The following is a 14,248-nucleotide window of genomic DNA, read 5'->3' on the forward strand; positions in this document are numbered from 1 at the left end:
ATCCAAATAAAACGTAACTTTTCATCTAATAGTTAAAGAGCTCCATTGTTATCAGAAAACAAAGATTTGAGATGCATTTAAAGAGACAATGTGTATATTCAAGAAAGTCAATTAGAAACACTCACCTCCTGTCCAGTCTGCAGAGCTGCTCAGCACACTCGTTATCAGAACGTTGCTGCAGAAGCTCCAGGATGTTCATGGTGCGATGGAAGTGGCCACAGGAAAGGCTGACGCTGACCGCCGTCTCGTGTTTGTCCCCTGTGAGTACCCACACTTTGATCCCTGCCAGCCGTAGAGCCTCAATGGTCTCCTGGACTTTGTCTTGAAGTCTGACAGAGACAAGGGAGGAAGAACATAAACCATGTACTCATGTTGCATGTACTGATCCATCCACAGGTAACAAATAATTAACTAAAATGTTGTACACCTGTTGTGAGTGAAGGGATGAAGCTGGCTGGCAGTTATACCTGTGGTTTTACTGCTGTGTCAAGCCACGGAGGTTTGTTAGTAAACTACAGAGTCTATCATTTAATACATCTATTTGAGAATTGGCAGAAACAAACCTGCTCATACATTATTGTTGGATAAATAAGTAGCCATAGTTTGAACAGACTTCTTCAACAGCAACACATGAATCTAAAGGTCCATGATTGCATGTTCTCCATCTCTAATGCCAGGAGGAGGTGTGGCAAACCAGGAGAGCATGCCAAGCAAGAATATGATATAATACCACCATGCCCATCAGCATCACATTATTGTCATTCGTCTCAAAACAGAGGGACATTTCAATCGCGTCTTCCATGATACAGGAGATCTTTTGATTGTTTCCATGTGTGCTGGAGGAAGAATTCATTCCAGATCCAGAAACTGAACAGGAGACAGAGGAGGGAGTGATACATGGAGAGGGAGAAGAGAGGCTTATGGGAGGAGCAGATGGCAAGCTGATGCAAACACGTATCAACATTCATTTCCAGAGAAGTGGCCCAGGGGGGCGACATCTTTCTCCCCTCTGACTCCACATTGTTTGTTTGTTGAAGATCCTCATGTCCACTGTGTTTATCTTTCTGATTCCGCTCATGCGTTTCTTAATGCCACAGTTTTTCTCTGATGTCAAACTATTTTTAATTCACGTAGGTTTAACGGTTATTTCCTGTGGCATAATAATCTTTAGTTTGGTGAACTATTCTTTACTTCTGTTGCTCCGAGCCTTCCCCTTCTTTATTGCGTATATGGTCTTTTGCCATTTTCTAGCAACAAAACGTTTCACAAGACTAAGAGTCTGCAGCCATTATAGTGTTTGAAGGCAACATTTTTGCTTTAAACTAAACGCTAATGTCACTATGCCAAAATGCTCGCAATGAAAGGCAAACACGCTGATGTTGAACCCTGTTCCCCAATCCTGGTTCAGCATGTTAACCTTTACTAATTAGCACTTAACACAAAGTGCAACTGAGGCCAATGAGAATGTAATTAGGTTAGTATTGGACAAATTACACTTTTGAACTGATAATGGCACTCAATGAAAAGTCAAGAGATCACGTAAGTTAAGATTTACCTTCTGGGGATCTTGACTATTCACTTCACACAAAAATTTAAAAAAACAAAGTTGACCTGCTGCTGTCGTCAGCGGAAAGGTCTAGAGATCACCAGTCAGAAGGCTCGTCCTCTGTGGACCAAGAACGTTTACTAAAATAAAGACTATCTATCCGTAGCTGTTGGGATATTTCAGTCTTGATCAAAGTAGAGAACGGACCAACATCCACTGTCACCATACAGCAAACATGGCTTTAAATAAAACCACCAAAACATAATTTTGGAGCCACAATACATGAATTATGAATAAATAACATGTGTTTTATCTAAACAATAACTATGTTATTTACTCACTGCTAGCGGCAACACATGATTTAGATATCATAACTGGGCCACTGAAGTGACTTTCAGATATTGAATCACGTATACCATTCAGTGGCTTTAATTTAATACAGTAGCCATACTGTAAAAAGCTCAAAAGCCAGCAATTACTGATTTAAAGCAACTTATTCTTCCTGTATGCATCAGTAAATATACACTGTACTACACATCTATGTTATGGGCGAGCAAAGAGGGGAACCTAAACACATCCATTGTATATTGCTTTCTGTTTTGAATATGCTGAACATGCACAGATTTCTACTCGATGTGAAAAAGAGGACGACAACTAGTTTTTAGGAGGGACAATACCAATATATTCAAACATATTTGTTAGTCTCCGTACTTGTCCTCGACCCCGGTTGCTCCCAGCAGCTGCAGGTCTCGCTCAATGTAGGCGAAGGCCTCTTGCAGCCTCTCCTCTCTCTGCTGCAGCGCGGTGCGGGCAGCATTCAGATGCTTCTCCACATCAATGTATTCCTCTGGGCTGAAGTGGCGACACGCAACAACCAAGGTCCGCAGACCTTTCTACAGCGGGAGGAGGATGGTGGATGACGGAGATAAGAGAAAACAGGAGACACAAGTCAGAATATAAGACGGGTACAAAGAAAAAGACAAGAGAACATAGAGAAAGGAAGAAAGAGTTGGTATGATAAAAAATGATGCATGTCAAACTGAAAGAACAATCTTGTTTAGAGACGAAAGGTTAACGCTGGGAAGGGTGAGGAGGAGATGAGAAGGAAAGCGAGGCGAACGGAAGCAGAGAGAGAAAGAGCAGAACATTTTGTTTTATCAAAGCTTGGCTTTAAATCACAGAACCAGCCTGAGGGGTAGACGACCACAAATCAACCCAGAATAGAGCACCGACTCCTGGGTACTGATGTCAGAGCCAAAAGTAATCACTTCAACGCGAGGAAATGCCATGCCTACGCACACGGAGACATGCAATTCAGAACATATGGACCAAGAGGCATTTAAGTGAGATATTTAAAGGTTTAATTATGACATTGAGAAGGATTTTTTTCTGTGAATAGATTCTTTAAAGAGGCAAATGTGTATGAAATACATTCAATGAGTCTCAAATGTCCACTTGTCTACCCATCTTTGTATTGGGAAAGATGAATATTGACAGTCATATCAAGTCAACAGACTGTGTAGTTTGTGACTCACCAAAAAATAAAACTACATTCATCTGAAGGATTACGATAGCTATATTGTATATTAAGTGTTGGAAACATATCAGAAACCTTTCTGCAACAAATGTGACGTGGGTTTGCCGACCAATACCCACTGAATGGACGTGTTATAGAGCAGTAATACTGCAGGCGGCTGGAGAACATATTGAGACAACACGTACACATTTTAAAGTTTTGTAAAATAAAATCTCACCAAGGCAAACTCGTCAACGTGCAGTCTCGTCTTTTCTATCTCACCGCTGGTAGTGAAAGGCAAGATGGCTGACTCTGCGCCCTTGGTGAACAGCACTTTGCCACCTCAAGACAGCAATACAAATAAATATACACTGCGGAAATACTACAAATACAATAACAAATAAATAACAAAAAATAAACTTGTGAAAAACCTAAACCTAATAATTTTCACCCTCTAAAACCATTTTAATGCATTTTTATTTTATATCCAGTCTTAAGTTTGGCCATATGAACACGTTTTCAGTGTTAGTTACTGCAGTCAATATTTTGTCAATAATGCTAAAAGCACTAGTTAAAGGTGTTACCTGAGGGAGTCTGCAGGATGACGCTCATTCTCCTGCGGTCAGCATCAAACTCTAACAGATGGAGCAATTTATATCTGGAGAACGAAAGAGATGCACTGACTTTGGACTCAGAAAACACTTTTTCAGCTTACACAACCGCTTTTCTGTCTGCAGTCTAGATGTTGTGATTTTTATGTCATTTAAGAGATTAATAGAGTTAGACATACTTCTCCGACTTGCCAAATGTTTTGATCTCTTTGGTATCTCCACTGCAGCGAGTGAAGGCCACTCCGATCCTGAGGGGAAAAAACAGACCGCAGTTCTTTGGCAAATTGACATTTTGAACTTTAAATACAGGATGGCGATCCAATTAGGATGTTTTTGCAGGGAATGGGGCCTTTACAACTTAACATGTTTAGCTATAGCACTCCCCTCAGGCTATTCAGCACCCCAACATAATAAGTGCAAATTGGTAGATGTTGGGCACACTGACTGCTTGGCCCTTGTCATGCATGTGCAACGGTGCAAAGTGAGCTGGCTCAATACACTCAACCCGTCACATCACTGGTATCACCACTCTGAAACAGTCGAGCCAATCGCAATGAAGCGTGACAACTTGAAAAGAACCATTAAATCATTAATCCATCCATTTATCAATCTTCCTGAAGGTCATGGAGGAATGGTGCTTACGATGATTAGCATGCGTTTGTACTGTTGGAAAAAGGCGGGACATCCTTTAGAAATGAAGGTGAACAAATAGGTGATCCAAATTCCAGGACCTTATTGTTGTGACTCAACACTTGAGACACTTTATCAAACAACGCAAATCAGCCATTCTTTTAACACAAGACCACAGGGCCAAGATTTGTATTCCCTATATGTTATTGTGTAATCTGACCAATAGTGTCACATTTCCGATGAATGGTTGTAACAATAACCGAGTGCTATATTTACATGTGATTATTGAGGATATGGTTTCAACTGTGTCTCCTTTCGGTTGTTATCAACACAGATCCACTGTCTGTGGCTCAATGGGGCATTAAGGCACTGGGTCATGGGTGCAGCCCCTCACTGCCTGACATTCAATGTTATGGTAAGAATACCATAAGCTGGGATCAGACTATGCAGCATGAATTAAAAAGTATGCATGTATGTACATATCAGGTTTGCCCTGGACTAGCCCCTAGATATGCTGCTATAGGCTTATAGGCTTGCTGGGGGACGTTTTAGGATACACTGAGATCCTCTCCTTCTCTCTCTCTCTCTCCTTATGGATGAATTTACGTCTCTCCATTGCACATTACTAACTCTACTTCCTCCCCGGAGTCTTTGTGACTTCACGTCTCATAGGGTCCATTGGACCTGGCTGTCTGAAGCTCGTCCTGGGTCCTGACTCCTTGCCCCTGTTTCCTGCATTCAGCTCCTGGCCTCCTTCACAATGGCCCTGCCTCCTGCCTCAAAGGCCTGGCCTCATTCATCTGGCCTCTTTCACGATGCCTCATGCCTGGTGGGCCGGCCTCCTGCCTTTGTGTCCCTGCCTCCTGCCATGGCTCTGCTGTTGCTCTCCTGAAGGTTTCTTCCCTTTTTTCCCTGTGAAAGGTTTTTTTCTGGGGGGTTTGGGGAGTTTTTTCCTGATCCGATGTGAGGTCCTGGGACAGGGATGATTTTGGGCTATACAAAATAAACTCAATTGAATAAATACAAAATTCCACAAGGATATGAAAAAGTAGCCATTAGGGAAGTCCAGGTAAAAACCCCAATTTGGTCGCCATGAGCATATTCTGATGCCACCATAATATACACTCATCTTAATCACTGAATATAGGGAATTATTGTGAGGGAGAATTAGTTAAACTATATATTGACACATTTAAGGTTTATGTCCAGTGACCACTCAGAATGAGGACTACGGTACCAGGAGAGAGGGGTGGGCTCACAGACAAATGTTCTAGTGTTTGCTGTTGTGTCTGCCATGGTCCAAAAAGACAAGAGTAAACAACCAGGTAACCTTGCTCAATGCAACGGAAAGGGGCTGAAATGGGTATCAGTGGTGATCGTTGGTGAAAACAGTGAGGATAAAGGCTGGGGCGCCTTTAGACGACCAGCTGGCTTAGCAGGTTCTTCAACCTAAGCAGTACATTTCCAGAAGAGGAGTGATGGAGCTCTAACGTAACCGCACCTCTTTACTGCCTCCACTAAAGCTTTCTCATCCGGTGAAGAGGCGTAGTATTCCATGTGACTGGAAGAGAAACCGTTTGCATGGGCGAACGGGTCTCCTCCCCCAACCAGGCAGTCTGGCTGGTCGTAGCTGATCTGAACTGTGTGGCACAATGACACCGCCTGGAGAAACAACAATTCATCACCGATCTGGATGAGAGGGAGGTACGATGGAGAAAGAGACACCATCATTATTTATTCTACAGTGACACACTGTCATCATCATCAGGTTGATTTGAGTGAAGAGCTTATGATGAATGTTTGTACATTTGGATCACATGCTGTTGACAATCCAAAATTCATACTGCATTAGTCCGAATTATCTATTGTTGATTACATGAATGGCCTGAGGAAAAAAGACATCTCTAACACTTTAGGTTAATTAAGTTCTATGCTATAGTTGTGCTTGTTTGATGGCAGAAGTGAGAACAGTGTTGATGTAGTGTGTGTGTGTGTGTGTGTGTGTGTGTGTGTGTGTGTGTGTGTGTGTGTGTGAGTGTGTGTGTCCTCCAAAAGGAAATGAATGTAATTGTATTTACCAGGTGAGGCATAGAACCATCTGGTGAATCGTCAGTCATTCCCTCTGGTGCCAGTTTCCCATTAACTTCCCGGTACTTGACTCCGTTAATTGAACACTCACGGAAATGCATCTCGTTTTCCGTTAGCGTGCCCGTCTTATCTGTAAAGACGTACTCCACCTTGAAAACAGAAACACTCAAGTTGAGTATTTTGTTGTTGAGCACTAAAGGTGAGGCAGAGTTCAAGTTCCTATGAGAATGACATTTTATGGGTTCATTATGTACTTAAATACAAACACTTGAATTATGAATGAATTAAGTTCCATATCCAAATAGGCATATTCCCTGCAAAATAATAAACATTATATTACACATACTACATTATATCATAACCAAAAACTCTCTTTAAGTAAATGTGAGTGTACATATAGGTATATGTATCCTTACTCCCATGCACTTGTATTCCTCACCTGTCCCAGCTCCTCATTGAGGTCAGAGGTGTTGACCTGAGCTTTCTGGTCGCTTTCCTCGTGGTATAGGTCTAAATCCCAGCCAATGAAAAAGGACCCCATGAACTTCTGCATCTCCACAGTAACGTAGAGCGAGATGGGGATGATGAAGTTATAGAGGACCAGAAATGCCAAGAAGTCGGAGATAAACTTCAAGATCTAAAGAGGGATGAGGGTAAACTGTATTAGAATGGGACACAAGAGGAGGGCAACGCAATGAGAACACAAACAAGCAGTTAATCAAGAAAGGACGATAAATGTCAACTGAACTTTAGGGTAACAAACGTAAACGAGTAAGATTGTTGTTGAAAGCAAGATGGAGAAAGGTTGAAAAAGAACAGAAACTAGAAATACCCACATTCTAATCAGTTCATGTACTTCAGTCCAAGTGTACGTTTGTGCCACATTTGAAGAAATTCCCTCCAAGTATTTGTACACAATGACTTGACTACTGACTACTTCATGTTACCATGGTATCATGTCTTTAAACTGTTCAATTATATATTGCTTCCTGAACAGATTTCACTGATGGTGAGCTGGGTGCTTGTGCATCCAGCACCCAGGCTATCAGCCCCAGCGCCCCCCAGAGATGTGTGCTCTCGCCACTGCTCTATTCCCTCTACACTAACGACCGCACCTCAGGGTCTGTTAGACTCCTGAAGCTCACAGACGACACCGCGGTCATCGGCCTCATCAGGGAGGGTGATGAGTCTGCGTACAGACGGGAGGTTGAACAGCTGACCCTCTGGTGTGTTCACAACAACCTGGAGCTGAACAAGCTCAAAACTGTGGAGATGACAGTGGGCCGGAGTCAAATTATTTTCAAGCGGATTCAGATTCTATTAGCAGATGGATTATAGTTAAGCTGCAATCCTATATTTCCCAGCCTTAAACCCCGGTTGGTTAATTTGCTTTTCACACTACAAACAAACCATACTGGTATGTACACTGGTATGTGTTGTTTGGTCCGCACAAGGGTTTGATTGACGCTTTCACACCAGCCCAAAATTAACTATAGTAGTTCATTTTAATCAAACCAAACCGGTTAGGTGTGAATGCACCCGAAGATTGGAACACCAATGTTTAATACACATCTGAGCCACAGAGACTGATGTTCTGATCACTGACCCTTCTAAATCAAAGCAGCCATGGTCATTCATTTCCATTACAGAGTTAATGGCTTGCTGTGACAGGAAAGGAGTGAGAGAAGACCACAGTGAGAAAGTATCGGCAGCTATACAAAAAGCTAGGTTTATAACATGTTAGACCTGGAATTGAGCTTAATCAAAAACATTAAAAAAGGGAACTAATGGAAAAGGATATTGTAATCTTACGGCCTTAAATGTAGACATTTTTCAGAAGGACCAATAGATTCTGGAGGTGGGTGATATGGAGACATGCAATCATCGCTAAAGGGTATCGACACGGTGGAGCAGGGCCAAAAGGTTTCTGGAGCACCTTTTATACTAAATGTGAAAACACAGTCATTCATTTGTTGCTGGTATTCTTCTCTCTGTCTCCGGGAAAAAGAGTGCACTGGACTGTGTTTGTTCCCCGCTGTCTCCATACATAGAGGCTGCTGTTCTCTCTGACTGATTAGTGTTGGCAGGTAGGCTGATAGGCCGGCAGACTGTCGCCATGAATGACACTTTCTCTCTTAATCCTTGTCACAGAATCTACACATACTAAAACCGCCCTACCAGCACGCGTCAAGGACTCGGTGTACAGTGGGGGACTCATCTTTTTGTCTTCACTGACTCTCTATAAACTTATATTGGCAGAAGAGAGAAAAAGCTTGTTATTATTTGGCGATGTGAAAGCGGAGAAACAAAGAAAGAGACAGAAGTGGAATGTCAACTAAAACCTCTGGGGCTGAGAGCCTGCACTACTTACAAAAGGAAGATCGATACGAATGCATTCGTCTGATGCTTAATGCAAAAAAAACTTACCGGACTGCTGTTTCTCTCTTGTTCAGTCTCTTGGTTGTAGAAAGGCTCGTCCCATTTGTCTTCAGCCTGCCAGGCATACTTCAAGATGGTGCTAAGGATGGCCTCAAACAGCAAGATGCCAAGGTAGATGAGGAGGAAGGTATTCATGGACCTGACACAGGAAAATGTTTTAAAGTTGAATGTTAAATTAACCACATCCTCAGAGAGCATTATTTTGCTTACACAGAGTTAACGTAAAGTGCTCACTTCTCCACTGCAGAGCGCTTCTGGGACTTGCACTTATAGTTGAGGGCCATCTTTGACTCCATCCCAGTGTAAATTGCCACACCTGCAACAGTACAGTTGGTTGAAGTATTATATCGGGCTTATGGGATATTGGACTATTGACAGGCTTGGTCATGAAGTCATGAGAACATAGGAAACCACATTTACATGGAACATGGTAGGTCATTGGCTCAAGTTTGCCACGTCAAACAACTGCAACATTATACACAAAGCCACTATGGAAGCATTGGAGCATTGCTCAAAAAGTCTTTGGTTGACGTAAACAAACTTCAGCCATATGATAAGTGGATTGTCCTACTCGTGATGTCAACTGAGTTTGGCTTGTTTATGGTACATCTGTGTCGTGGCTATTTATCATGCTTCCAATATCTACTGGAGGCAATTCAGAAGCAATCGGTTCTTGAGCAGCTGCATGTTGTCTTTCTCTTTCAATTCAACTTGAAAACCCACATTGTAACAAATCAATTTCCCGCCATAGCTGCTATCAAAACAGTGTATTGACTGTATGTGTTGATTATGAATTAATTACCGTGTGTCTGTTACAAGCATCAACTGTATTGTCTCACCAAAAATCTCTTTGGTATTTTTCAACCTGGCTCCTCTCAGCAGCAAATTCTCCTGGCCCAGCGACCTGACAAAAGCAAACAACAGCATAAATACAGAGAAAGATGGATGTGGCATTAGGATTTTGGCACAAACAAGACACGGTAAGGTCTTGATATAAACTCAAAACACTCAACAGTCCATGAGTCTCACACATCTTCTGTATATGTTATGAATTATGTTAATGTTGCTTCTTCTGATTAAATATATGAAGACATCTTCCTCTTTTTAGACCAGTGGTTTCTCATTTTGAAACATTTTGTAACGCTCTGCTAAAAGCCCTTTCTCTACTGTTCAATTTTATTGGACTAATGGGGTATCTTTGGTATAAGGCCTTTCACCAATCAGAAGGCCATGTATCCAATGCTCATCTTATTGATGGTGTGCGTTTATCAGCTTGATCACAGTTATTCATTCAGTCATTAGGAAAAGCAGCGGGATAAATCCGGTCTCACCTGACGATCTCCTCTCCATGTTGAGTCACCGTAATCCGACCGACGAACCTGGAAAACACCAAAGGCATTTCAGTTGAGTGGTGCGACTGCGATCACATGCACACCGGTAACCGGGCTACTGGAAGAAATCCTGTAAATGCAAGAACTATGAGAAAGGCTTTGACATGCACTTCATTAACATGTTTACTAAGCTCTGGGGCGAACAGCTTCATGTTAACTGTGAGAATGTGTAGAAATGTTAACAAAAGAACAACTGTTAAAGCATGGGAAACTGTCAATATCAGTTGGACTTAAAAGTACAGCCCTTACTTTTCACTCTGCTGCCACAGTGATACGTTCCCTATCTGGAGTGTTGGTCATGCACATGCACACATAATAATAACACCATGAGCAACCTGGTGTAGTGACTAGAATCAGGCTCCTCCAGCTGTATACTAACAATGTCTTTCTTAATCCCCTAACCTGATTAAAGAAACCAGGTTTCTGGTTAATATGATGCTGAAGAAATCAGATTACCGTGGAAAGCTCACAATGGCTGCTTTAGTTAAGTGCATTTAAATGCAGCAAGTGTTGAGAGAGCGAGGGAAACCAGGAGAGGGGGAAGGGAGAAAACTGCCTCATCTAGAAATACACTGATTGATCCTCAAGTAGCCAGCTGAGACGGACGAGAGGAAGAGGGGTTGTTGAAGAGGCGATGAAGCCATCTCAATTCATCATCTATTTAATAACATATCTCTACCATGTTTTAATCATATGGCTTTTAAAGTGTTATCTGGAGACCTCCAGGGGTCTTCTGGGAATTACAGAAAAACAAATTGATTAAAAGGAATCATACACAGTATACTTACAGTACAAATAAATAGCTATAATAAAACGTATATAAACACAAAACATTGCTGGCAAAATGTTCCATTCTAATGCTTGAGTATGTGTTTAACAGAGACTATCCTTTGTTTATTGAATGTGACTTGATGTTGGACTTTTTGTTCTCTCATGCTGAAGGTGTGTTCACGTAGGTACGCGTTACCTGTACAGGTCAGCGTCCGGTTGTTGACACTCCACCACAGCCTGCAGAGCCTCCAGTTGGGACACCGACTGACACACCAATGTCTCCGCCACAGAGAAGTGAGTCTACAAACATTCACAACACACAAATACAGTTAAGGCTGACGAAAGGGACACCTTTTTTTAGAATTGGACAAAGATGTTCATGCTAGAGACAATTGAATCTACAGGAGAGGAGGCTGCACCTCAACTGGTATTCTGACTATATGGAGGGAAAATGTAAAATGTGGGGTGACTGAGATGAATCTGCTCACCTATTCAAGCAAACCAACAGGTGGAAGAAATTGCTTAATGTTTGAGTAACACATGTAAGTGCAATGCAGCATTGCATCCACTGCAGAATCTGTACTCTTGGGGAAAGTACCGTAGTCCAGGTACCATCAAGATATGATCAGCAGTCTTGTAGGTGACATTGTTACCTTCACTAGCATCAAGGGAAACATCCTTGAATGCCTTTCAGTGTCGACCCACTGTTAACTTTCTAACACTGACCTTCCTTAACACACAAAATATTCGGACCCTGCCCAAACACAGCTGGGCTTTTTTATTTCCTCGCAGCTGACAGCAATTTATAAAAATATCGAAAGGTTCAAAGATTGTACAAATGCGTATCTAGGCCAATACTAAAAACCCACCATGCAGAATAAATCAAACTGTTACAGAAGCACCAACATCTCGTTAGAGAGGCTATTAAGCAACATAGCCTCTGGCAAGACTGTGTGGGTGGAGACGGGGCGGGGTGAGGACTTTCTAAATAAGATATGTAAAACATTTAAATTATATTATCGTATCCAAGTCATTTAAATACTTTTTCCAAGAGATGCACACTTATGGCACACTCACAGGCTGGCGTTAGTCATATGACAGACACTCAGAGGTCTGCCAATCAAACTAGATTTTCTGACCAATGGTTAGATTAAAAAGATTAAAATCTGTTTTGGTAAAGCATTCACACTTTTGACATGCCTCAAGGGACAAAAATGTAAACTCTTTTGACTAAACTTTTGCTTGGTTGTTTGCACCACAAAAAGTAGTAAAGGTCTGTCTGTAAAAAGTTTTCATACCCCAGATATTCTCACATATCTTTGGGCATCCCGGAGAATATATTTTTTGCACAGTCCTGCTTTGTTCTTTCCTTTTCCACACTTACGTTGTACATATTTTTGAAATGCAAGATTCTTAAATAGTATTTTCTAATATTCTTATTTTTACTGTTCTCCATCCCTGGTTCTAGTCTATGCACCAATACCCCAAAGCTTGACTTCTACTTGGCAAACCACCAGATTCGGATATACTCCCAAAGCTATAGGATATACTCTGTCTCACAGACAGACAGACCTTAAGGTTGGTTTCTCCATCAAGGCTGGCTGTAGTGATGTGACAGGTGCCATCTGCACGATCAGACGACAGCAACGCCAAGTCAGCTGGGAACGTCTCGTCTTTAGCCACGCGGACAATGTCCCCCACCTACACACACACACACACACACACACATACTAATGTTAATTGCATTTTTTTGCTCTTGGGTGTTATATTAAATTACCAATTTCCTTTTTTTGTAAATAAACCTAACTTTTTTTATTGTCAACTAACCGTTAAGAAAATAACCGTAGAAAGTATAAAGTCAGAATTATGAGCGCTACTGCTAAAATGTCCCACAATAGTTGATATCCTCTGCTCTTGTGTTTCATTGAGTGCTGTGCTAATACTCGACACATACAGAGGGAGGAGAAACGGGTGAAGTGGAGGTAACGGTGCTACCAAGCCGTTTACAAACAGGCCTGGTTGTGAACAACGTGATGACGGAGTTTTTATGTTTTAATTAGACAAGAGAATATTTGGGTTAAAACAGATCAGTGATGCTGTTTCGCCCTCACTGTTCTCCGTGAGGTTTGCTGGAAGTGATGAATCCCAGTGCGTTTTATGTGGAGTGAGCGCTGCACAAATAGCCTTTGAAATTGATATATTTAATTTTCATATGGTAAGTTTGAGGCAATTTGGCGTTGTGTGCTCTAATTAATGTGGCATGCAGAAAGCACACCAGTCGCAATATTGTTTGCAACTTTGCTCCTGGTGTTCCCCACAGATACCAGCACTGTGTGCAGGTTCTTAATAATAAAAATAAATACATTTTTGTATTAGTACTGTATCACAGTCAATACAGATTACATCTACAGAAACACTGCCTCGAGTAGCAGGAATTTAACAGCCAGGTTGAAGGTATGTATGGTGGTTAGCTGTGAAAAAAACTATTTTTAGGTACTTTTAAGTTATACCCCAATAACAAACATGATGCTTCGTTTTGGTGGAGGGAAAGTGCTGATCTCAAACAAAGAGCAACACTTCTCTCTCGGGTGGAGTGTTTGCCATCTTACCCTGATGTTCTTGGATTTTGTCTGCACGAGACTTCCACTGCGAACCACAAACACGGGAGCCCCATTCACCTCGTTGTCTGCTTTGTACCTCAGCCAATCCTCGTAGCCCTACGAAGACGTGTGTTCAGTAATCGATCACATACAGCAACCCTAGAGCATTATTGATTAACAAGGGTGACGCGGTGATGACACAACTAGTCACTGATCAACTGAAGTGACCAATAGCTGCTTAAGTTATTAGAAACACATGTTTTCATATCAATGCCATGTTCTTTACTGGTTTGTAAATAAAGCATCCTGAATCAAATACAGCCTTTTCACATTTTCATAAATTTGACATTGTAGTTTAAGTTCTCTTAATCAATTTGACTTAAACTGAATACTAAACTAAAGTTGAAACATCATATGTTGACTACGATAAATAAGTAGTCAACACACGACTACACATAGGTATACATAAGTTCCCCATTTTCAGCCCAACAAAAAGGAAGCTATGATGTCCTTGTGTGACCTCACCTGTTTTATGGCAGTTACTGTGATCACAAAGAAGAGAGGCAGGCCGCTGGTGACTGGGGAAGTTGGGGTGTCTATCATTAACTGGAAAGACAAACATACAGGCAGGCTTGAAGAGATTTTGAACAAGAAGA

General features: G+C 41.6%; 1 protein-coding gene across 5 annotated transcripts in view; it reads right to left on the minus strand.

The window, feature by feature from the left end:
- atp11b (ATPase phospholipid transporting 11B (putative)) overlaps positions 1-14,248 on the minus strand; it is a 47,294-nt gene that overhangs the window by 21,935 nt on the left and 11,111 nt on the right. For 4 of the 5 annotated variants that reach the window (XR_004609414.1, XM_034531610.1, XM_034531609.1 and 1 more), the window contains exons 4-19: positions 14,118-14,198; positions 13,602-13,709; positions 12,565-12,693; positions 11,189-11,292; positions 10,162-10,209; positions 9,670-9,734; positions 9,065-9,146; positions 8,819-8,969; positions 6,831-7,028; positions 6,382-6,540; positions 5,805-5,992; positions 3,853-3,921; positions 3,647-3,720; positions 3,301-3,404; positions 2,258-2,439; positions 126-329 (exon numbers count right to left, since the gene is read on the minus strand). Coding sequence is in view for 4 of the 5 variants with exons in the window: in XM_034531610.1 (XP_034387501.1) it covers positions 126-329; positions 2,258-2,439; positions 3,301-3,404; positions 3,647-3,720; positions 3,853-3,921; positions 5,805-5,992; positions 6,382-6,540; positions 6,831-7,028; positions 8,819-8,969; positions 9,065-9,146; positions 9,670-9,734; positions 10,162-10,209; positions 11,189-11,292; positions 12,565-12,693; positions 13,602-13,709; positions 14,118-14,198 (1,946 nt within the window). In the remaining variant the exon portion in view is untranslated. The remainder of the gene's footprint in view (positions 1-125; positions 330-2,257; positions 2,440-3,300; positions 3,405-3,646; positions 3,721-3,852; positions 3,922-5,804; positions 5,993-6,381; positions 6,541-6,830; positions 7,029-8,818; positions 8,970-9,064; positions 9,147-9,669; positions 9,735-10,161; positions 10,210-11,188; positions 11,293-12,564; positions 12,694-13,601; positions 13,710-14,117; positions 14,199-14,248) is intronic. The other variant, XM_034531611.1, reaches the window with a different exon arrangement.

Source organism: Cyclopterus lumpus, chromosome 4 (assembly GCF_009769545.1).
Source record: "Cyclopterus lumpus isolate fCycLum1 chromosome 4, fCycLum1.pri, whole genome shotgun sequence".
Classification (NCBI taxonomy): domain Eukaryota; kingdom Metazoa; phylum Chordata; class Actinopteri; order Perciformes; family Cyclopteridae; genus Cyclopterus; species Cyclopterus lumpus.